Below are 27,068 nucleotides of genomic sequence, written 5' to 3' on the forward strand. Positions count from 1 at the left end.
TATTATCTTTAACTTTGGAGTCTTGCATCTAAATCTGAATTGCTTTTGAGTGTTCTCTCTCACACTTGCTGTTGCTCACACTTTCTTTAGCTCACACTTCCTTTAGCTTTACTATACTAGGAGTCCAAATCACAATTAAGAGTTCTTCAGTTAAGAAACATTTTAAACTGTTCGTCAACACAAGGTTTTAGCTGTATCCTTCTTGCAAGAGATGTTTAATTCGCTGCAGCTTGGTCTAAGCTTTATATAAACTTTAAAAAAAAATACCCTGCTTGAAATAGAATTACACCCACAATCTACTCATTCCTATAATTAATTCCTGGTTGACCCTGCTCTTGTATTGTTTATCTCCCAGGCAAGCTAATCATATGATCGTTTACTGGAAGTCAGTTGCTTTATTATAAATTCACTTTCAAAGAATCCCAATTTCTAACATTTTTCAAAAAAGCACATGGGCCGTCACAGCAGCTTAAAAATCAAGCATTGTATTCTCATGTAGCTAAAGTTATCATTTAGCAGATCCATTTGAATCAGCAGATACTTGCTGTGAACAATGTCCCCTGACTTCCTGGCTTCTCAGTGTCAGATTCGGGAGCTGGGGACGTACCCCAGAGATGCATTGGAAAATGCCTTTGGGGAGTTCCCAGGTAAGCGTTTACACAGCAATTGTTCAGATGTGCTAACTTCCCCTGGACAACTACGCTACACTGGGAACCATTCAACGAAATGATTTAAATCACTAACTTTGGATGGTTCAATTTACTCCAAAAGTGATTGATAGAGAAAAAAATTAAAAGCTCTTCTAAATTCAACATGGCTATTTTAAAGATCCAGACACCTCCCCCCCCCCCCCCCCCCCCCCCCGCCCTGCCCCCCTCACCCACATGCATACATAGGCGTGCGTGCGCACACATCTATACACGCAAATACTCCAGGGACCACCCTGTCTCCACAGTATTCCGCATCCCTGACCCCATCACCCACATGGGATACCTCACTCTGATCAGCTGGACCCATTTACATAAGAAATAGGAGCAGGAGTAGGCCATCTAGCCCTTCGAGCCTGCCCCGCCATTCGATAAGATCATGGCTGATCTGAAGTGGCTCAGTTCCACTTTCCTGCTTTCTCCCCATAACCCTTAATCCCCTTGCCTACCAAAAACCTATCTACCCGTGTCTTAAACATATTTAGCGAGGCAGCCTCCACCACTTCAACGGGCTGAGAATTCCAGAGATTCACCACCCTTTGAGTGAAGAAGTTCCTCCTCAACTCCGTTCTAAACCGCTCCCCCCCCTCCCCCCCAGCCTTATCTTGAGGCTGTGCCCTCTAGTCCTGTTGTCCTTTGAGCGGGAAGAATCTCTCTACCTCTATCCTATCCATCCCTTTCATTATCTTATACATCTCTATAAGATCCCCCCTCATCCTTTTAAACTCCAACTAGTACAGACCCAGTCTATTTAGTCTCTCCTCATAGTCCAACCCCCTCATCTCTATTTACACCCCCATCCCACCCACCCACCCGATCTGACAGCTGACTTGTCACTCCACTTCTTTTTGGATTTCTATGCTGGAGCTCGGGATGTACTGTGCTGCTTGAATCCCAACCGGCCTGAGGCAGAAAGGTCAGGCAAGACTGGCACTTCAGAATTTTAGTGAAAGTAAGTGGGTGCAGAGTGTCAACCTGACACTGATTGTCACTCTGAGAAAGTTATGGCCCAAATGTCTCTATACTATTCCCCCTTCCCCTCCTGGAGGATGGACATCTCGCTGGGACAGAGCTGCATGGTTACTTGTGTATGTTTTGATGTCCTGTCCCGTTGAATATTGAGAGTAATATTGGCCTCTATTTTGTCAATGTAGAAAATCACGTGAACCTACTCAATGCGCTATTCCAACAGAAAGGGAAGGATAATGTTTGTGGGTTTGAGAATTAGCTAATTTGGCTTGTTTAGCTCTTTGCCCTTACTCGGAGGCAATGGTCGAGACCCGAGCAGCTATCTGAGCTAAATAGCAATGACCAGTGGTCAGAACAAATCTTTTGGTTTGCATTGTTCAACTCCAGACTCACCAGATAGCGGGGGCAAACAAATCCTCCCGTAGTAAATAAACTACAGGTTTCTAATGTTTGACCAATATACAGTGTAGGCAATTTTAATAATGCATCTGACTCTCTCAAAGGTCACTCTGATTTGGTTCCACGGTTTAAAGAAGGCAATCCTATGTTTCCCAAAACCTTTTGACAGTATGGTTTCCCTGCTCACCACGCCAGTCCATTCATCTGCAGCTTTAAAATTAACCCTTTATTTCCCTCCTTTTAATTTTAGACAAAAAGCCAGCCTCACCATCAAGGTGAATACAATGTTTACAGCACCTTCCAGAGTCATGAGCCTGAGTTCGATTACCTAAAAAGCTTGGAAATAGAAGAAAAAATTAATAAGATCCGGTGGCTGCCTCAACAGAATGCAGCCCACTTTCTCCTCTCCACCAATGGTGAGTAAATTCAAACTCTTGCTTCCTCCTGAAAACTTATCTCCATCCGTGCTTTCATTCATAACCCTCCCCCTCGCAGCACTCCATCAACTCATACATCACTGTGGTCATCTCACTCTCTTTTCTTTTTGAAGCGCTTTTAGATATTTATTGCTAATGCTTGCTGTAGGGCGTTCTTGTGGCACAGTGGTGGTGTCCCTACCTCTGGGCCAGAAGCCCCAGGTCCAACTTCAGGATTTGCATGGCCACGGTCCATAGCGTGCAGTCATAATGTGATCAAACAGAGCTAACCCAATACAATATGCCTGATGGCAGATGGTAAGAACGGGAGGGTTTCCTGGTAAAGCCGAAGCAAACCACTGCTGTACTTCCCCAAGCATTATCATGGACCCATACAGAGTAAATCCGTGGTCACCAACACTCTCTTCGGACACGGTACATGAAGGAGGGGGAATGCTGTTGTATTAATGCACATTGGAGACACAAAAATGATTTGCAAAAGACTGAGCATTCCAGAAATTGAATGTTACGTTTTGAAGGATTGTGCAATAAGTTAGGTTGAACATTTTTCAGTTTTCTTTTATTTCTGTGTTATGGCTATTTTATATTAAAATGTTTATATCTTGGGTATGGTTGTGAAGTGGTTAAAGATCTGACTTTCATGTAATCGTGGAATCCCTACAGTGCAGAAGGAAGCCATTCAACCCATTGAGTTTACACCAACTCTCTGAAAGGGCATCTTACCTAGGCTCACCCTCCAATCTCCTGTGCATTTGCCATGATTAATCCATCTAACCTACATATCTTTGGACACTAAGGGGCAATTTACCACGGCCATTCCACCTAACCAACACATCTTTGGATGCTAAGGGACAATTTACCATGGTCAACCCACCTAACCTGAATATCATTAGAGAGATTCTTTCGACACCCAGTACAAAAACAAACCTGTTTACACCTCTGGTCACACAAAAGAAACAGTAAGAAGTCTGACAGCACCAGGTTTTTAAATGTGGTGTTGTCAGACTTCTTACTGTGTCCACACAAAAAAAATCCAGGAAGGTTTATGATTGCAGGCTTGTGACCTCCACAAGCAATCTCGCCTAATAAATCAATTAAGTGGCTCGATTACATTTTTCAGCTTTGATGTATTAACTTCTTGGTTTCAGTGGTATCGGGCACTTGAGTATGGAGTCTGAATAAGTTCCATGTGTGAGAGTTTCCTTGCGCCAATCATTATTTCTACCTGAGATTTCTTTAGCCTGAGTGACACTTAATACAGTGGGCCTTCCTGAAAAGAGATGAGAAGGGACTCTTGCTGGCTCCCGAGACAATGGTGCAGGCTCCCATCATCTCAATTAAATTCCACCATAGCCTCAAAAGGCTCTGGAGCTGAGGATTATTCTGAAGCATTTTGTCAGTGGTTATGTGGGGGCTGAGCTCAATAAATTAGCTGGGGAACAGTTAATTACACTTTCTTGTGAGTCATCTGGGGAGCAACACAGCATTTGTGGGGATGCTGTTAAGCTGAAGCTGCCTTGTACTGTAACCAAGGCAAATGGTTGAGGCATAATGTGTGACTGGCATAGAGGAGGAATTGACAGGTGGTAACACGAGCTCAAAAATAAATGTTTTCAGTGAGTGAACTTCTGTTATCAATCTGGATGATAGAGCTGACTTTTTGAGCAGATTTAGCAACATGGATATTGCAATTGGACGAATTACAAAGGCTCACTAGTTATTTTCCAACTGCTCTCGTATTCATAAATAAGCTGTGTGTTAAAGAAGGAATGTGAATGTCATAACCCATGAGGAATAAACAGCTACACCTCTTAATTATCCTGGCTGCAAGTATTTTTTTAAAATGCAATTTGTTTTTTTTCTGCAAAGGTTTAATGATGTTATTAAAGGTTATTGGACCATTATTCAAAGCTACTCTGCTCTGGGATAGTAATCAAAGTTTGGCATTTGATAAATGGTCCTGTCAAAAAAAACTGAAACTGGTTCATATTTTTCACTCACTCATTCATTGTCCCTGGAATTAGTAGGATGTGAAGAATGAATTCATAGAATCTTACAGCACAGGAAGAGACTGTTCGGCCCATCGAGTCTGCACCAACCACAATCCCTATCCCCAGATCCCTACATATTTTCCCACTAATCCCTCTAAACTATGTATCCCGAGACACTAAGGGGCAGTTTACCATGGCCAATCAACCTAGCCTGCACGTCTTTGGACTGTGGGGGGGAAACCGGAGGAAACCCACACAGATACAGGGAGAATGTGCAAACCTCACACAGACTGTGACCTGAGCTGGATTCGAACCCAGGTCCCTGGAGCTGTGAAGCAGTCGTGCTAACCACTGTGCTACCTGCCGCCCATTATGTGGCATCAAATACAGATTGTTAGTTATTGTTCTAAATAAGGCTATATAATAACCAGTTTTGAGTTGACAACTGAATTGGGTGTGGAGATTACCATTGACTTAAAGTTTGGTTTATTATTGTCACAAGTAGGGTTACATTCAACTGCAATGAAGCTACTGTGAAAATCCCCTAGTTGCCACAATCTGGCATCTGTTCGGGTATGCTGAGTGAGAATTTTAGCATGGCCAATGCACCTAACCAGCACATCTTTTGGACTGTGGGAAGAAACTGGAGCACCTAGAAGAAACCTATGCAGACACGTGCAGAATGTGCCAGTCCCTGGCACTATGAGGCAGCAGTGCTAACCACTGTGCCACCATGTTATGACATGATCTGGTAGAAATTTAGAATTTTCCAACAGCAAGGAATGGCCTGCTCAAAATTGAATTTTTTCTTGCAATGGATTTGACTATGCTTTTGAAGAAACATCATGTCAACCATTTAGCAAAATTTAAAAGATGTTTTAAACAGGGGTAGCCTTTTGGGGAATAGAAGTGACTGGCAAAAAAAAAACAAGTGAATGGAAAACCAATATGGTGGAACAAGTGTACAGGCAAGTGAGTGGAGAACCCAGCCCTTCAGTCTCTGTTTAATGGCTGATGAAAGTTTGCTTTATGTGGGAGATCTAAGTATCTCATTAAATTTACAGCTTAACTAATCATACTGAGTAAAATAACTAGGGATAATTGTTGATATTCTGATATTGAAATCTAAGTAGTTTATTACAAAGCTAAGATGGCAGGACAGGTGATGTGTTGCAACTGTCACATATAGGACAGGCAGGTACTTGGGTGATCCACCGCTACCATGTCTGCAATAAGTGTCTGCAGCTTGCCGGAAATTGTGTACCAATTGATGCGCTGGAGTTCAAGCTTCAGCCATCTTTAAGCACCAGGGAGGGGGAATGTTACCTGAACAGCGTTCCAGGGGGCAGTCACATCTCTTACGCAAGGTACTTCAAATTTGGTTCGTGGTCAGGAACAGGAGGGTGTGACTGTAAGAGAGGCTGATACATGGATCCCAGGAGAAACCTCAGCAATTGTAATCGTCCAACAGGTTTGAGGTTCTTGCAGCATATGTGGATGAGTGAAAGGCGAATGAGCAAATTGACCAGGGGGCATGGAGCTATTCAAGTGGGGAGAACAAAAATGAATGTATTTGTCATATGGCCATCGAAAGGACTTGAATGATTTCAAAACAAACATAAATCCTCACGTGTGTGCACACAGAGATAGACACAAAATGCTCATGTACACGTACACAAAATGCTCATGTACACGTACACAAAATGCTCATGTACACGTACACAAAATGCTCATGTACACGTACACAAAATGCTCATGTACACGTACACAAACTCACTCTCACACCTGCACGCGCATCCTGCACACATGCACACAAACTCTCACTCGCGCTCTCTGTCTCTGTCTCTCACTCACACTCTCTCTGTCTCTCTCACACACACACACACACACACACACACACACACACACACACACACATTGCTTATACACACACTCATTCACTCATACTAGCACTCCTCTTAGACACACACTCACATCTCTCACACTCGCTGCGCTTGCACACGCGCTCTCGTGCATCTCAAACACTATGTGCGCCCGCACCTGCTGTAAAGAGCCTGCCTACCAGTCAAAATCTCCAGTTGAAGAGGGAGAGGGGATCAATACCCTCAGTTGGTTATCCGCCCGGGTTCCTGACCTGCCTCCTTTAACAATGGCTCAGAGGCAGTATTGTGGCAGTAAATGGCATGGTGGCTGGCAGCAGGAATTTCAAGACCTGCTCACCAACTTTCAGTTGGCATTCAAACTGTTGCCCTAGGTGTGTTTATTCTGACCTGTGAATGATTCACTGCGTCACACAGATAACTAACAGCAGTTAGAATAGGTCATTTGATTCACAAGTTTAAAGAAAGTGATGCACTTGTGAAAAGAAATAACTGTACAGTGCGTTTATTTTTTCAAGGCTATCAGTATTATTTCACTCAAAGATGTATTGCTTGAAGCTGATACAACATATCATCCGTCATTCTTGCAGATAAAACTATTAAGTTATGGAAAGTCAGTGAAAGGGACAAGAGGCCAGAAGGTTATAACCTTAAAGATGAAGAAGGCAGAATGAAGGATCTATCTACAGTTACAGTGCTGCAGGTAAGTGGAGACCTTCATCATTGAACTTGGGCGGGCAAACAAATGACAGTGATGATGCATTCTGTGTTATGATTGAAAAGCTTGGAGCAGATGGGTTAGGGGAGAAAGCCCCCACCAATATCTTCAGTTATATAGAAACCATTTTTTTATTCATTCGTGGGACATGGGTGTCGCTGGCTGGCCAGCATTCATTCCCTAGTTGCCATTGAGAAGGTGGTGGTGAGCTGCCGCCTTGAACCGCTGCAGTCCACGTGCTGTGGGATATCTTATTGGGTGAGTTTGATTTGAAAAGCATACACGTATCACCAGCAAATTGACCGCACGTACTCCATGATAAAGGCACAGAACCAAGCTTAGAAATCAAGTCCAAACATGTTACTAGGAACTATTCTTGAGAAAATGTACTGTGAATGTCCAGAAAACAACAAGAGATGTATATGTATAAAATCTAAAATTTAAAGCAATGTGACATCCAAAAAGAGGTTGTGTAGAAACCCTCTTTTTCTTTTATTAAAATTGGTGGTTGTTAAGAATTTCGGATCTGCTTTATCTGTCATACCGTCAGTTTCATTGTCTGCCCCACAAGGAGCCCTTGCATCCCTGATGATTGCTTTGCCTGCATGTTACCAATACCATGGCCTGAAGGTAATAATAGTAATAGCCCCTATAAGAATAAACCCTTTGTGCTTATTGCAAACTATAAGTTTCCCCTATTTTTTGGCCAGTAGATCAAAAACATGCCAATGAGAGAGAGCCAATTGCCAATTAACATGCTGGCTTGTTATGTGTGAGTGAGTCTAATATAGTTTTCATCATGAGAATTCAATCAATGGCTTGTTATCCCCTGTATCATGGAAAATACGAAATAATGCAACTTGCTCTTTGCTCATTTAACAAGTCAGCAACCTCTGAACCCACTAGCAATTATCTTGAAGACGTGGAACACTGAGTGTTCAACAGACGCGTGTGCTGCAGGGGCGGAGGGAAACAGAGGCAGCCGTACTCTGATACAAATGATTGACCCCTGAGACTTTCCTCAGCTCTCTGTCGAAGTATTGCTCACTGAGCTGTCAATCAAACAGCTTACCTTGAACGAGTATCTTGTACATTTTATCTGGGAACTGAGGCAACCATATTGTATTGCTGGATGTCCCTGACTGCAAAGCTTTCCAATAATAAAGGTGCTATGGCCTCCTGTTGTCTCAGAGTAATGCACCTTGCAGTAATATCCAATCCTGCGCTGGTTGGTGTAAGAAGTAATTTGCCTCGAACAACGTTTTGGAGTGCTTGACTCTCTGGGAGTTAACCCTGGGAGAATGGATTCTAACTTCATAGCAAGACGATATAAATCCAATCAACGTTCCTTCCAGAGAGGTTAGATAAAAATTTTAAAATGTTACCAGCAGGCTTTGTGCGACATTTTAGGGAAATTCCATTATGATGTAAGGTTTTTGTTTGGAATGTGCATGGCAAGACAAGTGTATTAAAGAGCATTTATATAAATCTTGTTTGAACTCGGCAAACAAAATTTCAATACTTAATGAAATGGCTGAGCTTGTACCCGTTTTAGACTGCAGAAGAATTAGATTTGGTCTTATTGAAATAATAAGATTCTGAGGGGGTGCATGACAGGGTAGATATTAAGACAGTGCTTCCCCTCAGTATCAAGACCTTTAATCGGTAATGGGTTGAAGAGTTATGGGAAGAAGGCACGAAAATGAGGGTGAGGAAAGTATCAGCCATGATGGAATGGCGGTGCGAACCCAATGGGCTGAATGGTCCAATTCTGCTCCAATATCTCATGAACTTGTGAACTCGTGGAGGAATCCAGAACTACGAGTGACAGTTTAGAAATTGGGGGGGTCTCATTTAAGATGGAATGAGCTCAGGTCTACACAGGAGTCCAGGGTAATGGAAGAAAAGCAAGAAAGTGGAGTTACGGCTCCAATCAGATCAGCTGTGATCTTACTGATAGCAGGTTTGATGGGCTGAATGGCCTCTTCTTGATCCTGTTTCTTATACTCTTATAATCGTAAGTCCATGCCTTAGATAAAACAATTTGTCTTGGTAACTTGGGGAATTAATGGCAGTGTCTTTCTTTGAATCTGTTTCTATGCATCTCAGTTCGCAGAATGAGCTCAATCTTTCAAAACCAAATATAAGTCTCATAATTCACAAAATAATCGATAAAAGTTTCACAGTATTAGTGAGGGAGAGATGGAAAGTACATCAAGTCTTGCACTTGTTAATTGTGTTCATTTTTTGATATTTTACACGTTGGGCTGATGAATGTTCTTGCTTCTACCTGTGTCAAGAGAAGAATAGGCAGATCAGGGACTACATCAAGGGGTTAAAATAATTATAATCTTTTTTATTCAGTCATGGGATATGGGCGTCGCTGGCTGGTCAGCATTTATTGCCCATCCCTAGTTGCCCTTGTTCAGAGGGAAGTTGAGAGTCAACCACGTTGCTGTGGCTTTGGAGACCGGATAAGGACCATAAGACACAGGAGCAGAATTGGGCCATTCGGTCCATCGAGTCTGCTCTGCCATTCAATCATGGCTGATATTTTTCTCATCCCCATTTTCCTGCTTTTTCCCATAATCCCTGTTCTCCTTATTAATCAAGAACCTATTATCTCTGCCTTAAAAGACACTCTATGACCTGGCCTCCACAGCCTTCTGTGGCAAAGAGTTCCACAGATTCACCGGTCTCTGGCTGAAGAAATTCCCCTTCATCTCTGCTTTAAAGGATGGTCCCTTTAGCCTGAGGTTGTGCCCTCTGCTTCTAATTTTTCCTACTAGTGGAAACATCCTGTCCACGCCCATTCTGTCCAGGCCTCGCAGTACCCTGTAAACTTCAATAAGATTCCTCCTCATCCTTCTGAACGCCTATGAGTTCAGACCCAGAGTCCTCAACCAGTAGATTTCCTCCCCTAAAGAACATTAGTGAACCGGATGTGTTTCTCTGACAATTGACAATGGCTTCATGATCGTCAATAGGTTCTTAATTCCAGATTTTTTTTTATTATTGAATTCAAATTCCATCATCTACCGTAGCAGGATATGAACCCAGGTCCCCAGAAGATTAGCTGAATTTCTGGATTAATACCACTAGGCCATCGCCTCCCTATCATTAAAGTAGGCATGGTTAAAAGCACATAGGCCTTTTAGCTGGATACAAGACATTATAGACACCAGGATTTGAGCTTAAATTAATTATTGGCATAAATGCTCATAAATGGAGACTGAGCAGTGTACAGATCAAATCAGTTGCGCCAGTTGTATAGCAGGTTAATTATTATCTGGATGGATGATTGGTTAATGTTTTGGGGAGAAGCTTTTTATAAGGACTCAAACTCTGTAATAATGCTGATGGTCCTGATGTACATTTTGGAACATTACGGGCTAAAGTCTTGTCAACGATGTGGGAAGGGTGAGTTGGGAAATTTCCCAACACAGCAGAGGCACCTCCTTTATAAAGTCCTCCATATTTTATACTGGGGATGGAGTCGGGCATCTCCAGAGGCAGGCCTGAGACAACGATGGAGGTGGGTGAATGCCTTGGCCAGCAGACTAGCATGCCCTCCTCCATTCATTGGGACATTGGCTTTGCTTTAATAAAGAACATCTGGCGCTCAAACCTTCACATCCATGCCTAATGTGTACCCTCCGTAACCACTCACCACATAGGCCTCAGGAGCTATGTCTTTGAAATGGAAATTTAAAGACATATACTTCTAACAATCTAATACGATACTCAAACACATCTTCATAATTAAAATTACATATTCATAGAACCCATTCAAAAGATGTAAATTTCCTCAAGTGGGCAATCTGTTGCAAAAGCTTTCACTAACTACATCCATCATGGATAATCCTTTAATAACCTCTTAAAATAGTCAATCAAAATATGAACATAACCCCTTTCTGAGATGAATAGTTCTGGGGTTTTTGAAACTCGGCCAATCATTCATTATGGGGCTGCGCTATAATTTTTTTTTTAACAATACCCAGGGATGTATGAAGAATAGAGTTAATTCAAACTGAAAAAAAAATCCTTTTTGTTCCAAGTTGCACCAAATGTCCTGCAAATCAAAGTAGTAAAAATGCACATATTTGTCAATACAGCGACAAAACAACAAAATTAGCATGTTTGGATTGGGTGGGAGATGAAAATGTTAATCTCTCAATCCTGACCCCAGCCTGCCAACTTCCCATTTTTTCATGAAAGTGGGATGACAGGTGGGTGACCAAACCTTTCCAAGGAGGCAGGTTGACAGAAATATAAAAACGTTGTTTATTTGTGACCACCATTTTGAATTTAACTGTAGATACGCAGCAGCTAAATTCAGGCAAGAACTATCTATCCAGGAATTAAGTGTGTTGCTGTCTACCTCCTGGATCCAGTCTGCTTGCTTGATGATGTCCCATAATTGGACACTATGCCCCTGACTGTTACGGTCTCCTCTCTGATTTCCTGCATGTCATGTACTGTTCCTGTTCATAATTAAAATATGATCTGTGCATACCAAGAGTTAGTGCCTCTAGTTTGAGATCTTTCTTGACTGTAGTTTTTAAATAACAAAACAGAAAATGGCCCCTTTCAGCTAAAACCTGCCTTTGTTCACCATTGGACAGAGGCAGAAGAAAACTGTAGGCCTGTGGTGGATTTGTCTGCTGTTCATTCTTTTTAGCTGTCAGAAAAAGACAGACAGCTTGGACAAGCCAATGCTAATTGTGTCTGTACTGGAGTGCAGTGTGAACCGGGATTGAGTGATGTCCCTATTAATCAAGATGATTCGAAAGTGAAGTAATCCAAAGGCAGCCAGCAGCTGAATGCTGCAGGTGTTAATGGGATGTCTGGCTGGTACAGAGCGAGTCAGTCATATTTGAAGCTTTGGGAATTTTTATCGACTGTATTCTCAATTAGTAAATGCTGGCAGTCATGCGTTTTGTTCTTTTTTGATATACTGAGAGAGTGAGCAAAGCTGCTCCGATGTAAAATTTGGTGCAAGTTACAAGAGGCCACCAGCATAGATTGAGACAAAATAGTACTTTTCAGATGCCAACTCGTGGTATTATTTACGAAGTAGTAAAGCCCATAGGTACGGTTATTGACAAAAAGGAAGCCCTCTTCTTTTTCTCAATGTGCCTTCTTTGAGTTTAATCTTTTGAGGATCCAAACTCTTCTGGATGAATCCAAATTCTTCTGGATAACCTGAAGGTTGACTTTGTGAAATGATGCACTTGATTCTGCTCAGCTGCTTTACGGCTTTTGGATGGTGGCTTAAGGCTTCGTGGACAAAAGCTGAATAATTCACCTACAAAAAGAAATAAACGTGCTATGTTTGTGAATCTTAACTAAAAGCAAAACATTTGCAGCACAGTGGGTTGGGTTAAATTTCATGTGAAAGTAAAGATAAGCCAATATTTTATGTGAAGACTCTTGTCAGAACTTGATATGTGACCCTGGAGCTTTTGAAACTCAGCCAAGCATTCATAACAGGCTTAGTTTGCCAGAGCTCATGGAGATTCTTTGTCAGAAGTTGATAAGTAGCTCTGAAGCTTTTGATCTTCAACCAAGCATTCATAATGGGTTCCCCTTGTCAAAATGCAAATGTCAAATTTTCAAACACTCCCAAAGGGGTGTTAGTTAAAGCTTCCTGATCAACATTAAGTTTTCTTCTTGGTGATAGTCTGGATTTTCTCAGCCAGGTGCTGAAAGCTTCCTACATTATCCTTTCTGAAGACTTCACCCCCTCCACTGCAGTAACATTTAGTGATCTAGTTAGCATGTTTTATATCAGTAACTCCAATTTTCACATTCACGGGACATAATCATCACTAGATTCATTAGGCAGGCGCTGTAGCAGAAAGGAGCTGATCTTTCAGGTTCGTGTAACCTTGTATTCAAATGAATCAGAGGCAACTATTTTACATTTGCTGCATAGACAAAGCATGTTTGCATCGATGAGCATTAAATTATTATCCAAGGTACAAATGGGCATATGTGTGAGCTATCCAGCTCATGCTATGCCAGGTATAGTTCTTCTCACTTTATAATGTGGTTGTGCTGTTGCCTCCTGTTAGATCCCTTTATAAAGCACCTTGGGGTGTTTTAACAAGTGTGAAAGGTATGTAGAAAAGAGCAACTGGAAACATAGTTTTAATAAAATTGTGAATGTTCTATTTCTACAAATGACAATGAATGGAATTTATTTACAATTGTTTGTAGTTGAGGTGAATAGATGAGGGGATGTAGTTATTTTTCACATTCTGTCGATGTACTGATATTCAGGCTGATTTACCAATTGGAATCGCTGATTGTGATAATTTTAACAGAAGTTGCTGGGTGAAGTGAAATGTGTTTTTGTCCTTTAATTTTTCCTGTTTCCCCGACGCCTTTCCATTATGCTAATTGCTCTGAAGCATTCTTGTATTGCTTGTAACGAGGTTGTTTTTATGGTTTTTTTTGTCCTGCTGGACGCTTGCCACCCAATATGTTCAAGTCTGCTTTTGGGAATATTGGGCCTGTGGGCCTACTCCATGTTAGGAGGGGTACAGAGTTAACCTAGTTTATATTTGTAATTGTTAAGTCATCTGTGGCTTCTTGGCATGACGTGATCTAAACATAAAATCAAGTGCATTTTAAAGATTCTTTATTTAACATAGTGTGTGGATGCAATGCAGCAGGCTCCTTTCTCTACATCTTAACATATGGTCATTTTTGTAATTAAGATTTTGTTTTTGTCTGGAATGTTAGAACCCTTTTGTTTTATTACATAGTTTGGCCATGATGACAGCTCCCATGCAGATTGTTATTAGAATCACCTTCCCGAGCATGAAGGGAATTAATTTTGATTAAATGATCGAAGACATTAGCTGAGCCGCATGTTAAACATTCAAATGTGACACTTCACATGGAAGCCCATCTCACGGGTCATGAAGCTGCAAAATTGAAAAGAAGGTGGGGTATCTACACTGCATAGGTTCTCATGTAATTACATTGCCATCTTGCCCCATTGGATTCCACAGTATGCATACTCTCTCTGAATAAAGGTAGTGAACAGGATGTACGTATGGTTCTAGGACACAAAAACATCCTCACAAAAAACACTTAGCTTTACGAAGGGAAGTGGATAAATTAATTTTTAAAAACCATCGGCAAGCTGCAGGGAAAGGGCATGAGAATGGACCAAAAGTGGACAGCTCCGTCAGTGAGGCACTTCAGGTAAAATGGTCCCCTCTCGTATTGTAATTGATTCTGTTGGAAGGTGATGTGTGTTGTTTCAATTATAAATTCCTTTACAGATGTTTCTGGGTAGTTTGCCTTGTAGCAAAGCTATTTGGGAGGAGAGGAACTGGAAGTGCTGTGCTTTATACATAGTTACTAACCAGCAGCATTTAGAGCAAGAGATTTTGGGGTTGATGAATTTCTCCTTTCAGGCTGTGGCTTCTGAAATAAAAGTCCTGTCAGCAACAAATGACCATTAAATCATAGGATACTGCAGTGCAGAAGGAGGCCATTTGGCCCATCATGTCTGCACCGACCACATTCCTTCTCAGGCCCTATCCCCATAACTGCATGCATTTACCCTAGCTGGTCCCCCTGACACTATGGGGCACATTTAGCATTGCCAATCCACCTAATCCACATATTTTTGGATTATGGGACAAAACGGGAGCACCTGGAGCAAACCCACGCAGACACGGGGAGAACGTGTAAACTCCACACAGACAGTGAACCAACTCCATCTGCCAGACCCTTGCCCAATCGAACTACCTCTATCCGTTTGCAGACATTCCGTGTCCTCTGCACACTTTGCTCAACCACTCATCTGCGAACTTTGACACACTATACTTGGTCCCCAACTCCAAATCATCTATGTAAATTGTGAACAATTGTGGTCTCAACACTGATCCCTGAGGCACACCTCAAGTCCCTGATTGCCAGCCAATAAAACACCTATTTATCCCCACACTTTGCTTCCTGGTAGTTAACCAATCTTCTATCCATGCTAATACGTAACCTGTAACACCGTGCACCATTATCTTATGCAGCAGCCTTCTGTGCAGCACCTTGTCGAACGCCTTCTCCACATCCATGGGTTCCCTGTTGTCCACTGCACTTGTAATATCCTCTAAGAATTCCAATAAATTAGCTAAATATGACCAGTCTTTCATGAACCCATGCTGTGTCTTCCCAATGGACAATTTCTGTTCCGATGTCTCGCTATTTCTTCCTTGATAGATTCAAGCATTTTCCCCACTACAGAAGTTGAGCTAACTGGCCTATAGTTACCCGCTTTGTGTCTACCTTTTTTTAAACAGTGGCATCACATTTGCTTTTTTCCAATCTGCTGGAACCGTCCCAGAGTCCAGCGAACTCTGGTAAATTACCACAGACTCGTGTGCAATTTGATAAAAGTACACTATTGAGCTGAATTTTAACAGGTAATAATCAATGGCAAAATGACAGCAAATGCATGACAGGAAAAGAATCACAGAATGCAAGGCAAATATTGCCAAATGCAATGTCGAAAATATAAGTTTATTTCAGGTATGGCCCAAAGCGCTCACTCAACAACCACCCCATCCTATAAGTAAATACAAGTTGCATCCAGAACTCATTCCCTTGCACTTTTTTGCATTTTATTTGTCTTTTTCTACCTATAGTGGTGCCCTGGATGACTTGTTAAGTTTGGTTGCAGCTTAAGGCATGACAGATTAATATCCCACTATGCTTTTCAGTGTTGCAACTTTTGTTGCAATTGTTATGGTTCAGGTTAGAAACTCAAGCGTTCCGTGGAGCCCGCCTGCATTCTAAGTTTTGCACCTGGAATTTGGCCAGGACAAGAATGATATGATTCACTTCAGGTATGATTCAAGTGACCCATTAGGGAGCTTGTATCAAATATAGTTTATTTAAGAATATAGTTGACATGTATAGTAAGAAAATTAGCAAGAATTTTTATCAATTATAAGCAAGAAACAAACAATTATAATGTATAACCCTTAGCAAAGATATCTACAATGTTCCAATCAAACCAATCCCATAATCAAAAGACCCTTTTCACAGGTTTAACACAGCACAGACTAATGCTCATGTGATACTGGAAATTGAGTCCTTTAATTGGAGAACTGAAAACGCGCAGTCTTAATTCACTAAGAACAATTTAAAGACCAGGAAGCTTCCCAGAACACCGGAGACACTCTGGTCCAGCCCCCAACAACAGCAGATTTTCACCCTACAGAAAAGGAACAGAATTTTCAAACCAACGGGGAGAGAGAGAAAACACTTCTTTTTAGCTCGCTGTCCCTTCTAAAATGAAAACCTGCAGCTCTAAACTACAAATGATGTGTCTAAGAACATATAACCATTCTTCTAACAATGCAGGATCATAAAATAGGATCATAATCCCAGAGTACATATTAACAACACCATATTAGCCACTTAAGTAGCAATAAAAGGACTCATTGTAGTCAGCTTGGCAACATAATGACATCAGCTAAAGCTGTAGGCTGCAAAACACTGACTGTGAGAGCTGCCGAGATCATGACGTTTAAAAAAAATCTCTTAAAGGTACGCTAACATCACAATCCATCAAGTGGGGGAATGTGACCCCGAAATGTATTTCCTGATATTTAAATATAATTAAAAGGAAACTGACATATTTGTTCACCTTTGAAGCAGAGGCTTTGGCCAAAGGCCTTTATTCAGAGCTATATTTTGGTCTTGCACCACTTTTTGAGTTAGCAACTTTATTTTTTGCAGGGGTCTGTCAGCTTTCCTGACTCTGTCGACTGACAGATTTGGCCTGGTGCTCTGAATCCTAGCTGATGACTCTGTCAATAAACAGGACAAAGCCTGGAGGCTGAGCCATCCCAGGGGATGTGATTATTCTCACTTTTCACACCTCCCAAACGTTATTTTAGATTAGCTACAATTGTCATGTCAGAATGCCACCATTACAGAATGCCTCTTATTAAAATTACCATTACATTGCCTAAATCTATTCGACACTTGATCTAATGTACCCCCTTTATGGAGATTTAATGAACGTTTGTTAAAATGTCCAGATGTTCTTGAATATTTAGATGCTGATTAGAATTCTTCGATTATATTTGGGTGAGATTCACTTCCCTCAGACAGTGATCTTACCAAGAACTGGGAGTCAGCAGAAAATGAGACATGGGTCTGATTTGGTTTTACATAATGTGGTGATCTCTCACAGCAGTCATGACATAAGCTGTTTGTGTGAACTCAATTGAGATTGGCACGTAATTACCCAATTATTGGGTCAGATAGAATGGAATGCTGGTGTGTTTCATAAAGTCATGATGTGGGTATGCCGGCGTTGGACTGGCGTAAACACAGTGAAAAGTCTGACAACACCAGGTTTTAGTCCAACCTATTTATTTGATAATATACTCACAAGCTTTTGGGTTAGTCCCTTCGTCAGGTGAATGGAGAGTTCTGGCCTCAGACAGAGCATATAAAGCACGAACAGCAGGTTAGGTGTAAGGATTCGCATTCTAATCAGTAATCTCTAAACTGTCTGTGCTTTATATGCTCTGTCTGAGGCCAGAACTCTCCATTCACCTGACGAAGGGACTAACCCGAAAGCTTGTGAGAATATTATCAAATAAATAGGTTGGACTAAAACCTGGTGTTGTCAGACTTTTTACTGTGTTTCATAAACCCAGCACCAAAACTGGGATCAATTGTCAGAAGAGGCTGGTGGAAACACCTATTTAATAACAAATTAGGTTAATTAGAAGCATTTATTTAATAACAAATGAGTAGGTATTTTTTTGATTTAAAGTTAAGTTTGTATATTTATTTATTAGTGTCACAAGTAGGCTTAGATTAACACATCATTGAAGTTACTGTGAAAATCCCTTAGTTGCTTTGCTGTTCGGGTACACTGAATTTCAGCATGGCCAGTGCATCTAACCAGCACGTCTTTTGGACTGCGGGAGGAAAGCAGAGCATCCAGAGGAAACCTGCGCAGACACAGGGTGAATGTGCAGACTCCACACAGGCACTGACCAAAACCATGATTGCACCTGTGTCCCTGGTGCTGAGAGGCAGCAGTGCCAACCATTGTACCACCACGCTATCCTCACAGTAATGTTAGGTAATGTTATTGAAAGTTGTGCCAGCACAGACTGTACGGTGGAATCAGGGTGAATAACGCAGTGGAGCTTTTACACTCAAGAGATGGCTGCAGTAACCAGATTTAAAGTGAGAGAGCAGACTTCACAGGTAAATCAAAAGTTTGGTGCCATCTTAACAGTATCTGGGAATCATTAGTTGAAGCAGTTGGGAACAGTTTGTACAACAGTCAAAGACAATGAAATTCTGAAGGGTGAGCTGTGAAACTTTGATGCTGGATTGTTTGTTAAAAGTGGAGCAGAAGCTTTGAAAGAATAGTTGGAAAATCTGGACTGGATTCGTCATGCAAACTGTTGAGGGAAAGCACTGTTGTTTACAAGAAGATTTGAAAGTGTGTCTTTTTGAAAGTGGAATTTGAAATCACTTGTGTGGAAGCTGGAGTTCATTGAGACACAAGGTGGCACATGGTTAAAGAAAATCATCTGGGGGGATTCTGAGAAGAAATCCATCGACACTTGAGTTCAGAGTGGTGTGTGTGTGTTTGGCCACAGCCAGCTTGTGTTCAGAGGGACGTCACATCGCTGAGACCATTGTAGCTTAATATATTACTTTGTAGCCTGTGTTTACTTCAACTTCTGTGGATATTTGTGAGGTTAAGAGGTAAAAAAAAGTATTGTGTCATAATCCAACGTGGCACGGTAGCACAGTGGTTAGCACTGCTGCCTTGCAGTGCCAGGAAACCAGGTTCAATTCCGGCCTAGGGTCACTGCTTGTGTAGAGTTTGCATGTTCTCCCTGTGTCTGCATGGGTTTCCTCCAGGTGCTCCAGTTTCCTCCCACAGTCCAAAGATGCGCAAGTTAGGTTGATCGGCCCTGCTAAACTGTCCCTTCGTGTCAAGGGATTAGCAGGGTAAACGTGAGGTTACGGGGATAGGGGCTGGGTGGGATTGTTGTCGGTGTAGGCTCAGTGGGCCAAATGGCCTCCTTCTGCACTGTAGGATTCTATGATTCATGTTTAATCATTTTTTTAATTAAAATTATTTGGTGTTCCTGCAACTGTATTGCTCCCTGTTTTCTTAGTTCATCTTTTGAGCTATGGTTCCATTCTGGGCTCTCCCAGTTCAGTTATAACATCGACTGGGATTGTAACAACTCAATACATGTATTTTAAGGGCATTAACAATAGCTCTGCACCTAAGACAGCTCAATGCACCTCTCTCTGCCCATTGGAAAGGAGATGTTTAAGAAAGTACGTGGATAAGTTAACCTCTAAGGCATGACGTGCATAATGAAGAAAAGTCTAGCTTAGCCATTGGAAATCAGTGAAATGGCCTTCAAGTGTATCAACTTTGTGCATTAAACTAAATTGCTATCCAGTGGGGATGTGGCTTAGGATCCTTCGAGAGATTTTGGGCTCCATTAATCCCCTACCTTATTCAATATTTCACAGGGTTTTGATGTGAGATTCAATTGGCTGGTTTCCTTCTGGCTAAAACTGACAGACTCTGAGGACCCAAAGGTGATCCTTTTAACCCTCAGCTGAGCATCAAATTGCTGACAGACGGCTTAAATTCTTAACATTGAATGATTCCCAAAACTCTCCATTATCTCCATCCTGGCCTCATTGACTGATACTTTCACACAGTTATTGAAAATGATTGCCCCATATGGTAAAATAATGACTACTCCAAGTAGCTGCTGTATTATGTGCTACATTAGCGATCATCGAGGAAAAAAGTGCATTATTTCGCTGAGACTTCAAACCTATTTAGGAGTGAAATAAACTCTTAAGAGCTATAATCTGAGCTCAAATTGGTCCAAATTCTTTGCCATGGAGCGTGATAGCTTCTTAAAATTTCAACACCCAGTTATAATATTTCCACCAAATGACCATGTCCAGCTTTCATTTGGGGCAAATTTAATGGTCAAGATTTCTCCTCTCAAGAATAGTTTCAGAAACATCTGGCTGGGATTTTCCAGGGACCTGCCATCGGAGGGTGCAGCAGCCCAGCCAAAAGCCCATGGACTTCCTTCAAGACGGGATGATCTCGGTGGCAGGTGGGGCCAGTAAACCCAGCCTAATCTCTTTGAAATCACTTTGCAACTCCAATGGAATTGGATTAAAAATACAATTCAGCTTGGTCATTATGGCCAATTTGAGATTGCAAGATGAACAAAGAAAGGGAAACCATTCTATTTATTTGTCCCTAATTCCAGCCAATATGTGAGTTGGGTCCAATCAGTTTGTACTGATGCTAACACTCCTTGTCATCACCTCTGGTTTCCTCCCACAATCTGAAAGACATGCTGGTGAGGTGCACTGCCATGCTAAATTCTCCCTCAGTGTACCCAAACAGGTGCAGGAGTATGGTGACTAAAGGATTTTCACAGTAACTTTATTGCAGTGTTAATGTAAACCTACTTGTGACGCTAATAAATAAACATGAAAACTTAAGCTCCACATCCCAGTTGTTCTGATTCCCATGTGTCCATGTTGTTCCCATTTCCATTTATTCCCCTTTCCTTCAACTGCCTGTTGGTAAATCTTGGCATTGCCTCTGAGTGTGTTCTGCAGCCTTGTAACCTTCAGTTTGTAAAATCAAAATCTCTTCAGCTCTCAAGCTGTTACTTTTAATTGTATACCATCTTCTTTGATTGAAATCCATCAATTACTGAGGGAAAAAAAAACTGTTTCTGTCTACTCTGTCCTATCCCTGGATAATTTTTAATACTGTTATGAAATCAGCTGGTAATCTTATCCTTATAGGAACAGCCCATTTTGAAAGCCTTACAAGATAGGCGGAATCCTAGCAAATCTGTACTTCCATCCTCGCTATTGTCACAGCATCTTTCCAATAGAATAGAGTCCAAAATTTTACACACTGCTCCAGCTGGGATCTCGCTAAGATTTTGTATTAATTTACCTACTTAAAGCTGCTGGTCTTGAACCTATAGGAATAGAGCAGGTTTATTTCATTTTTTGTCCCTCCCTCCCTGTACCACCTTGAGAAATTGCATAGACTGGTAGCAGGGGCGTTTACTTTAACTAGGATATCTCCACTTGCATTAAACAAAACAGGCCCGGAGTTGCAACTTGTCCTTAGCACCATCGTGAAAAATGTTTCTGCTTACCCATTTCTAATTCGTAAATTTTGAGAAGTGTTCATCTGAATGGAAATGGGCAACACGGTAGCACACACTGTAGGATTCTGAGAAAGCCTGAGCTCAGGTCACACCCAATGCCACTTTCCTCCACTTTGCAGTGGTATTTTTGGAACTCCCAAATCCAAAATGCTGTTTGTTTGGAAGATCTTCCAATTTCTTGAATTGGATTGTACTCTCAGTGGAAGGGCAGCTTGAACAGCTTATTAGCTGCTTAGAGAATTGTGCATTACGCTTCCGAATTCAAACAAGCCAAAGTACTTACGGTTTTTAGGATTTTTAGCCTCGATATTTTCTTGGATCATTGGCCATTTGTGTGAGCAGACCTTATATCCTTCACAGTCTGGAGGATGTCAGGTAGGAAGTCAGTCCACACTGATGGCATATTTCCCCTCTCAGCGCTCAGATCCCTTTAATAAATCAGACTCTTGGATCATCCTTTCATTTCAGCATTCCTCATTTGTAAGAAACATTAGCGAAGTGATTCCAGGTTTGATCTGTATAATGAGTTTGTGCGTGGTTGGCTGCGTTGACTTTGTTCCAGCTGTTTCTTTACGTAGGAACTGTTCTGTTGATGTCCAAGTCAACTGATCCATGATTTTCATGAAATAGTGGACAGAATTACGGAAGCTGATTCCCAGAAAAGTCCCATGTTACAGACACAGAATTTGATTTGTTTGATCGCGGTAAAACAGTGACCCTTCTCCTGACCTTTTATGTAAAAAGTAGAATTGGTGAGCAATGAAGCTTCATATTTTGGTGTGTAAGTAAGGAAAATTCAATGAAAGTTAGAAATGTAAAGGAAATTGACATAATATTAGTGTTACTCGGTCTCAGTCTGCATAGTTGTGAATGGTTTTGTGTCACACTTCTCAACAAGGGAGAAGAAAAGTTAACAAGGGAGTGTTGAATGAGCCACATCTGTCCATTGGTCATACTCGGAGATAGTGCTGACTAAATGTAGAAATGTTAATTAGAATGGAAGTAATCATTATAAGTGTTTTTTTTTCTTAAGCGGCACCATCTTGCTCCTGGCTGCAGAGTGAATCTTCACCTCTGTTTCCCCTGAGCCAGCAGGAGACAGATACTGTGAATTCCAGGCATCATTAAAAAAAAATTAGGTGGTAGATAATACATACTGACAAGTACAATCCATGTTTATTTACTCAGCAGATTCTTTGGGGGAAAGAACAGTGAAGAATTTTAAATGGAACACCAACGTTCTTCATGCATGAAGGCCGAAGGTCTGCTTTGGGTGACTCTTTTTAATGGGAGTACAGCAAGTTAGGCTGAATACTGCACATTTCCTGCACTAAAATGTCTGTAAGGAAGTCTTTGAAGCTACGCGAGGCTTTAAGCCAGCTGTTGGCAGGAGAGATCACTAGGGATGTAGCAAAGCTGCCAGGGATTTGCAGCTGTATAAAATAGAGTGCCTGTCAATGCAGTTTGGAGAAAAGGTCATAACTGTTAACACTGACTGATAATGTGTCTGCGTGATACTGTAGAAAAGCTTTAGATAATGTGAATAGCATCCTACTGACAGCCACAGTACAATTACATTGCAAATAAGGCACAAACTATGCCATTTAATTGGTGATAGCTTGCTAGGATAAGAGATAAAGTGCATTACTGTGAGGCAGTTCAGAAAAGCTGAGTAAAACCCTAAATAAACATGGATTACATTTGTTAATATTGTATTATCTCCAGACTGTTTGTTTATTTTTCTGTCAAGGCTCCTCAATACCACGCGTTTCCTCCGGCAAGAGTGGGGAGAGAAGGTGACCTGCTCTCCTCTTGCTGTTGATTTAAAAGTGTACGCTGGGTGGATAGGTCGGAGCAATCCATGGTGTCTCGCTCTGTATCTCTCATCCTCCCCAAGGACAAACTGCCTCTTGCAACCACCGTGCACACAGTTTATCAGCAACTCAGTAGGAATTGTACACGGTGTGTGCTTTTTAACTGGCTTTGTTAGATCAGGAGCTTTGTACCTTTTTTTAAACAAATCGACAACTTACATTCTGCATGATTTTCATTACCGTTGGCTGAAGTTCGAAGGAATATAGGTTCACGTACTAGTTTTCTGCACAGGTTTATTTGGTGGACTGGATATCTGACAGATACGGAATATCACTGCTGTGGTCAGAATCCTCTGCCCCTTCTGGAGGCAGAGGAGGAGGTGGGCACATTCATGGGACTGATACCTGACACTTTCCTACCTGCATTGATACTAAGTTCTCGACAGGAAGGCCCGTGGCCAACCTTCCCAGCCTGGCTCCACTTGAGCTCTGTAAGTGGTCAATTAATGACCACATCAGGACGTCTCCTAGCCTCTGCTGCAATCTTCCCAGCTCCAGTGGCTTGTGCAACAGATAAGAGCAGGCTGCACTTAGCTGGAGGCAGTGGGGGTGGGGGGTGATGGTTGAGGTTGGCTGTTGATCTGCACAATTCTGCGAATGATCGAGGATATGGAGCTGAAGAAAGGCCACTCACCACACCCTCGCCCTTGATGCTGACCCCCAGGGACCACCACCCCCCTACCATGTCAGACCCCCCCCCCCCCACCCCACAAAAGCACTTTTTTCCCGAGTAGCTCCATGATCCTGATATGCTGAGAGCGGGGTGCTGTTCTGGCACCAGCTGCCTTCACTGAAGCGTTGCTAAGCGTACGAGCTGAGAACCTCTGGTTGGCTGGCAGCTCCTGGTGGGAAGTCATCTCAGGGGTCCTCAGTCCGGAGGAAGGCCAGTCGCTGTCCACTTAACTGCCTGATGGGCAGGAGATACGGCAGGCCTTTGTCCTCTGAGCCGGCGTGGGTGCTTCACCGCTTTTTCAGGCAACGCACCAGACAGCCACTGAGAATGGAAGATTCTGTCCCCTTCTTGAGCCTCTCAACCAACTAGTGACCAGCCTGAATCAGCACAGTGTCCATTGGTCTGATGCTTCCTTTCTCCCTTCTGGAACATGACCCCATTTTGTGGAACCCACAGGTTTGTGAAGAGACAAAATTTTCCACTCCCACCAATGCCCACTACTGGTGGGGTCCCAAAACCCCTCCCACAGTTTGGGGATACATAAGGCTGCATAGTAGTTGTGTTAAAATGTAATTGGTTCGTTACGCGCCAGTGGTGAACACAACACGAGTCAAGATTCCTGGTGGTTTCCTAGCTGGGATCTGCTATCTGTGAGCGTATTTTTTTGCAGAGCTATTTGAAGTTAAATGTGAAGAATTCAAGCCCCAGTGTCTTAAATATTTTTCTAGGTTTGACCAATGAATCTGGTGGATAAAAATATCCTTGAGTAATTTAGATCTGCTACATCAGGCATTAACAATACCAGAACGGAACAATTTTGTTAAAATCTCCACCTTGGAGCCATAGGATGGCATGGTGGCACAGTGATTAGCACTGCTGTCTTACAGAGCCAGGGACCCAGGTTCAATTCCTGGCTTGGGTCACTGTCTGTGCGGAGTGTGCATGTTCTCCCCGTATCTGTGTGGGTTTCCTCCGGGTGCTCTGGTTTTCTCCCACAGTCTGAATGATGTGCTGGTTAGGTGCATTGGCCATGCTAAATTCTCCCTCAGTGTACCCGAACAGGCGCTGGAGTGTGGTGACTAGGGGATTTTCATAGTAGCTTCATTGCAGTGTTAATGTAAGCCTAGTTGTGACACTAATAAATAAAGTCTAAAAAACTCAAAGAATCTGAATATGACCCCTTTAGTAAGGATGGTAGCCCGTTGATCATTAATTCATGAAAACAGCTGTACGATAATCTTAATCTCTTTCTCCACAGGTGCCAGTGCTGAAACCCATGGATTTGATGGTGGAGGTAACTCCACGGAAGATCTTTGCTAACGCCCACACCTATCACATCAACTCAATTTCTGTCAACAGTGACTGTGAGACCTACATGTCAGCTGATGACCTCAGGATTAACCTTTGGCATTTAGGAATAACAGACAGGAGTTTCAGTATCCTTTGATATGCATGTGTGTGGCTTCAAAGAATGTTTGTGTGTCAATGAAATTACACTTCCTGATAATTTCATCTGCTGTCCATAAACAAAATATGGACCTTGTACAGATGGATTCATTGAAACCCCCCACTATGAACATTGGTTTCACATCCTACATCAACTGTGCAAATTGCTTTGTAAATTTTTCACGCACAATGTTATGGTTTGGTAAATGAAAGCAAAGGATGTTTTGCTACTAGTTTTGTTGCAGGAAATTATTATCTTTTTGTTTCATTTTTATGGCTTTGACATTTATATTCCATGTCACTTGGGACTTTCAGCTTTTCACTCCAAAAATAGCATCGTGAATTTCAGTGGAGTCACTCTTCAAATCTGGCTAGGAAGCATCTTAATTTGAAAATTCTCCACATCCCTCACTCTTCTTGCCCCAGTACGCAAAACAAAATGCTTATGCCGAAACATCTGTAGGATGCAATAGAATCATGAATGTATCGATGAATGATCACATTTATCTGCAGGTTATCTGCATGCTTTGTGACGTGGTGTTGCAGTTGCTGAGTGTATGTAAAGTGAACCTCAACATGCTGCTTAAAGCATTTGAGAAGCAACATTATTTAGTCTTCCATCTCTCTCTCTCTCTCTCTCTCTCTCTCTCTCTCTCCTTCACATGCCCAGATGTTACCCATGGATTTGATGGTGGCATGTGAAAGAGAGAGAGAGAAAGAAGATTTAAAAGCCTGACGTGACACTTCTCCCCATAACTACCAACAAAACTCCAGCTGTGATATTCGTTTCACTGAAGTAACTATTAAATATTTTAAAATGGGAAAATTGCCACCACCCCTTTGTGAAAAATTGTCCATGGTTTGTTGAAGTTTTTTAGAAAGTAAATATTCATGATGGTCAAGGTGAAGGACACTGTGTTGGCAACAAGTGCACTCAAATCAAATGCGACAGAAGTAGCGACCAAACCTCCTCGAGAGCACTAAATCCTGGCCAGGGACACCCATTTCCCATGAAAGAATTTTGTCGGAATCTTTGCCTTATTTCAGAAGGGCATCCCTGGTGCTGTGGTCTCAATTTACACATCTTCCACGTACAAATAACAAAGACAGTTTTCCACATGGGACCCACGGGTAATAGGAACCATCAGAAACTAGACTGAGATTGGACAGATACATTTCATTATACTCGCAGATCCAGTAAATAGGCTTCTCATGCCAGTTTGATTTATGAATTCAAGTCATAGAGGTGAAAAAATAATACTCTTAAGGTCATTGACTGTGGCCAGTACAGAAATGATTATTAACGACTTTGAGGTTCAAGTGTACACTAAGTTTCTGAAGCTCACTCCAAAGCTAGAAAATCCCTCCTGAGGTCACTTTGCATGATCCGCCCCTTGCCTGCTACGGGGTGGGCAGGACAGGAAAATTCTACTCATAATTTCAAAATAGTGTTTTACATCAGCAGCCCTGAAACAATTGGTATTAAATATGACCAACATGACTTAGGGGCTGAGATAAAGATGGCTCTGAGTTACAGGATTGTAGTAAATGGGTAACGAGCAGTGGCTAACAGGAACTCAATCTGCCATTTCCGTTTTACAGTATTGTCATTTTTGTTGCTCCAGATTTGAACTTGAATAACTTCTGCTTTTCGATTCTAGTTGTTGCGCTTGATTCAATAAATAAATGTCAGCAAAATGAATCTCTGCGGAAGTTTTTGCAAGC

The 27,068-nt window shown here is 41.9% G+C and overlaps 1 protein-coding gene across 4 annotated transcripts in view; it reads left to right on the forward strand.

Moving 5' to 3' along the window:
• The window catches only part of LOC145346944 (serine/threonine-protein phosphatase 2A 55 kDa regulatory subunit B gamma isoform), a 320,021-nt gene that overhangs the window by 223,624 nt on the left and 69,329 nt on the right, over window positions 1-27,068 (forward strand). For all 4 annotated transcript variants that reach the window (XM_080194824.1, XM_080194843.1, XM_080194837.1 and 1 more), the window contains 3 exons: window positions 2,326-2,491; window positions 6,974-7,086; window positions 25,156-25,333. In XM_080194824.1, coding sequence (XP_080050950.1) covers window positions 2,326-2,491; window positions 6,974-7,086; window positions 25,156-25,333 — 457 coding nt within the window. The remainder of the gene's footprint in view (window positions 1-2,325; window positions 2,492-6,973; window positions 7,087-25,155; window positions 25,334-27,068) is intronic.

This window comes from Carcharhinus amblyrhynchos, chromosome 1 (assembly GCF_965287045.1).
Source record: "Carcharhinus amblyrhynchos chromosome 1, sCarAmb.v2.hapA, whole genome shotgun sequence".
In the NCBI taxonomy this organism is placed as follows: domain Eukaryota; kingdom Metazoa; phylum Chordata; class Chondrichthyes; order Carcharhiniformes; family Carcharhinidae; genus Carcharhinus; species Carcharhinus amblyrhynchos.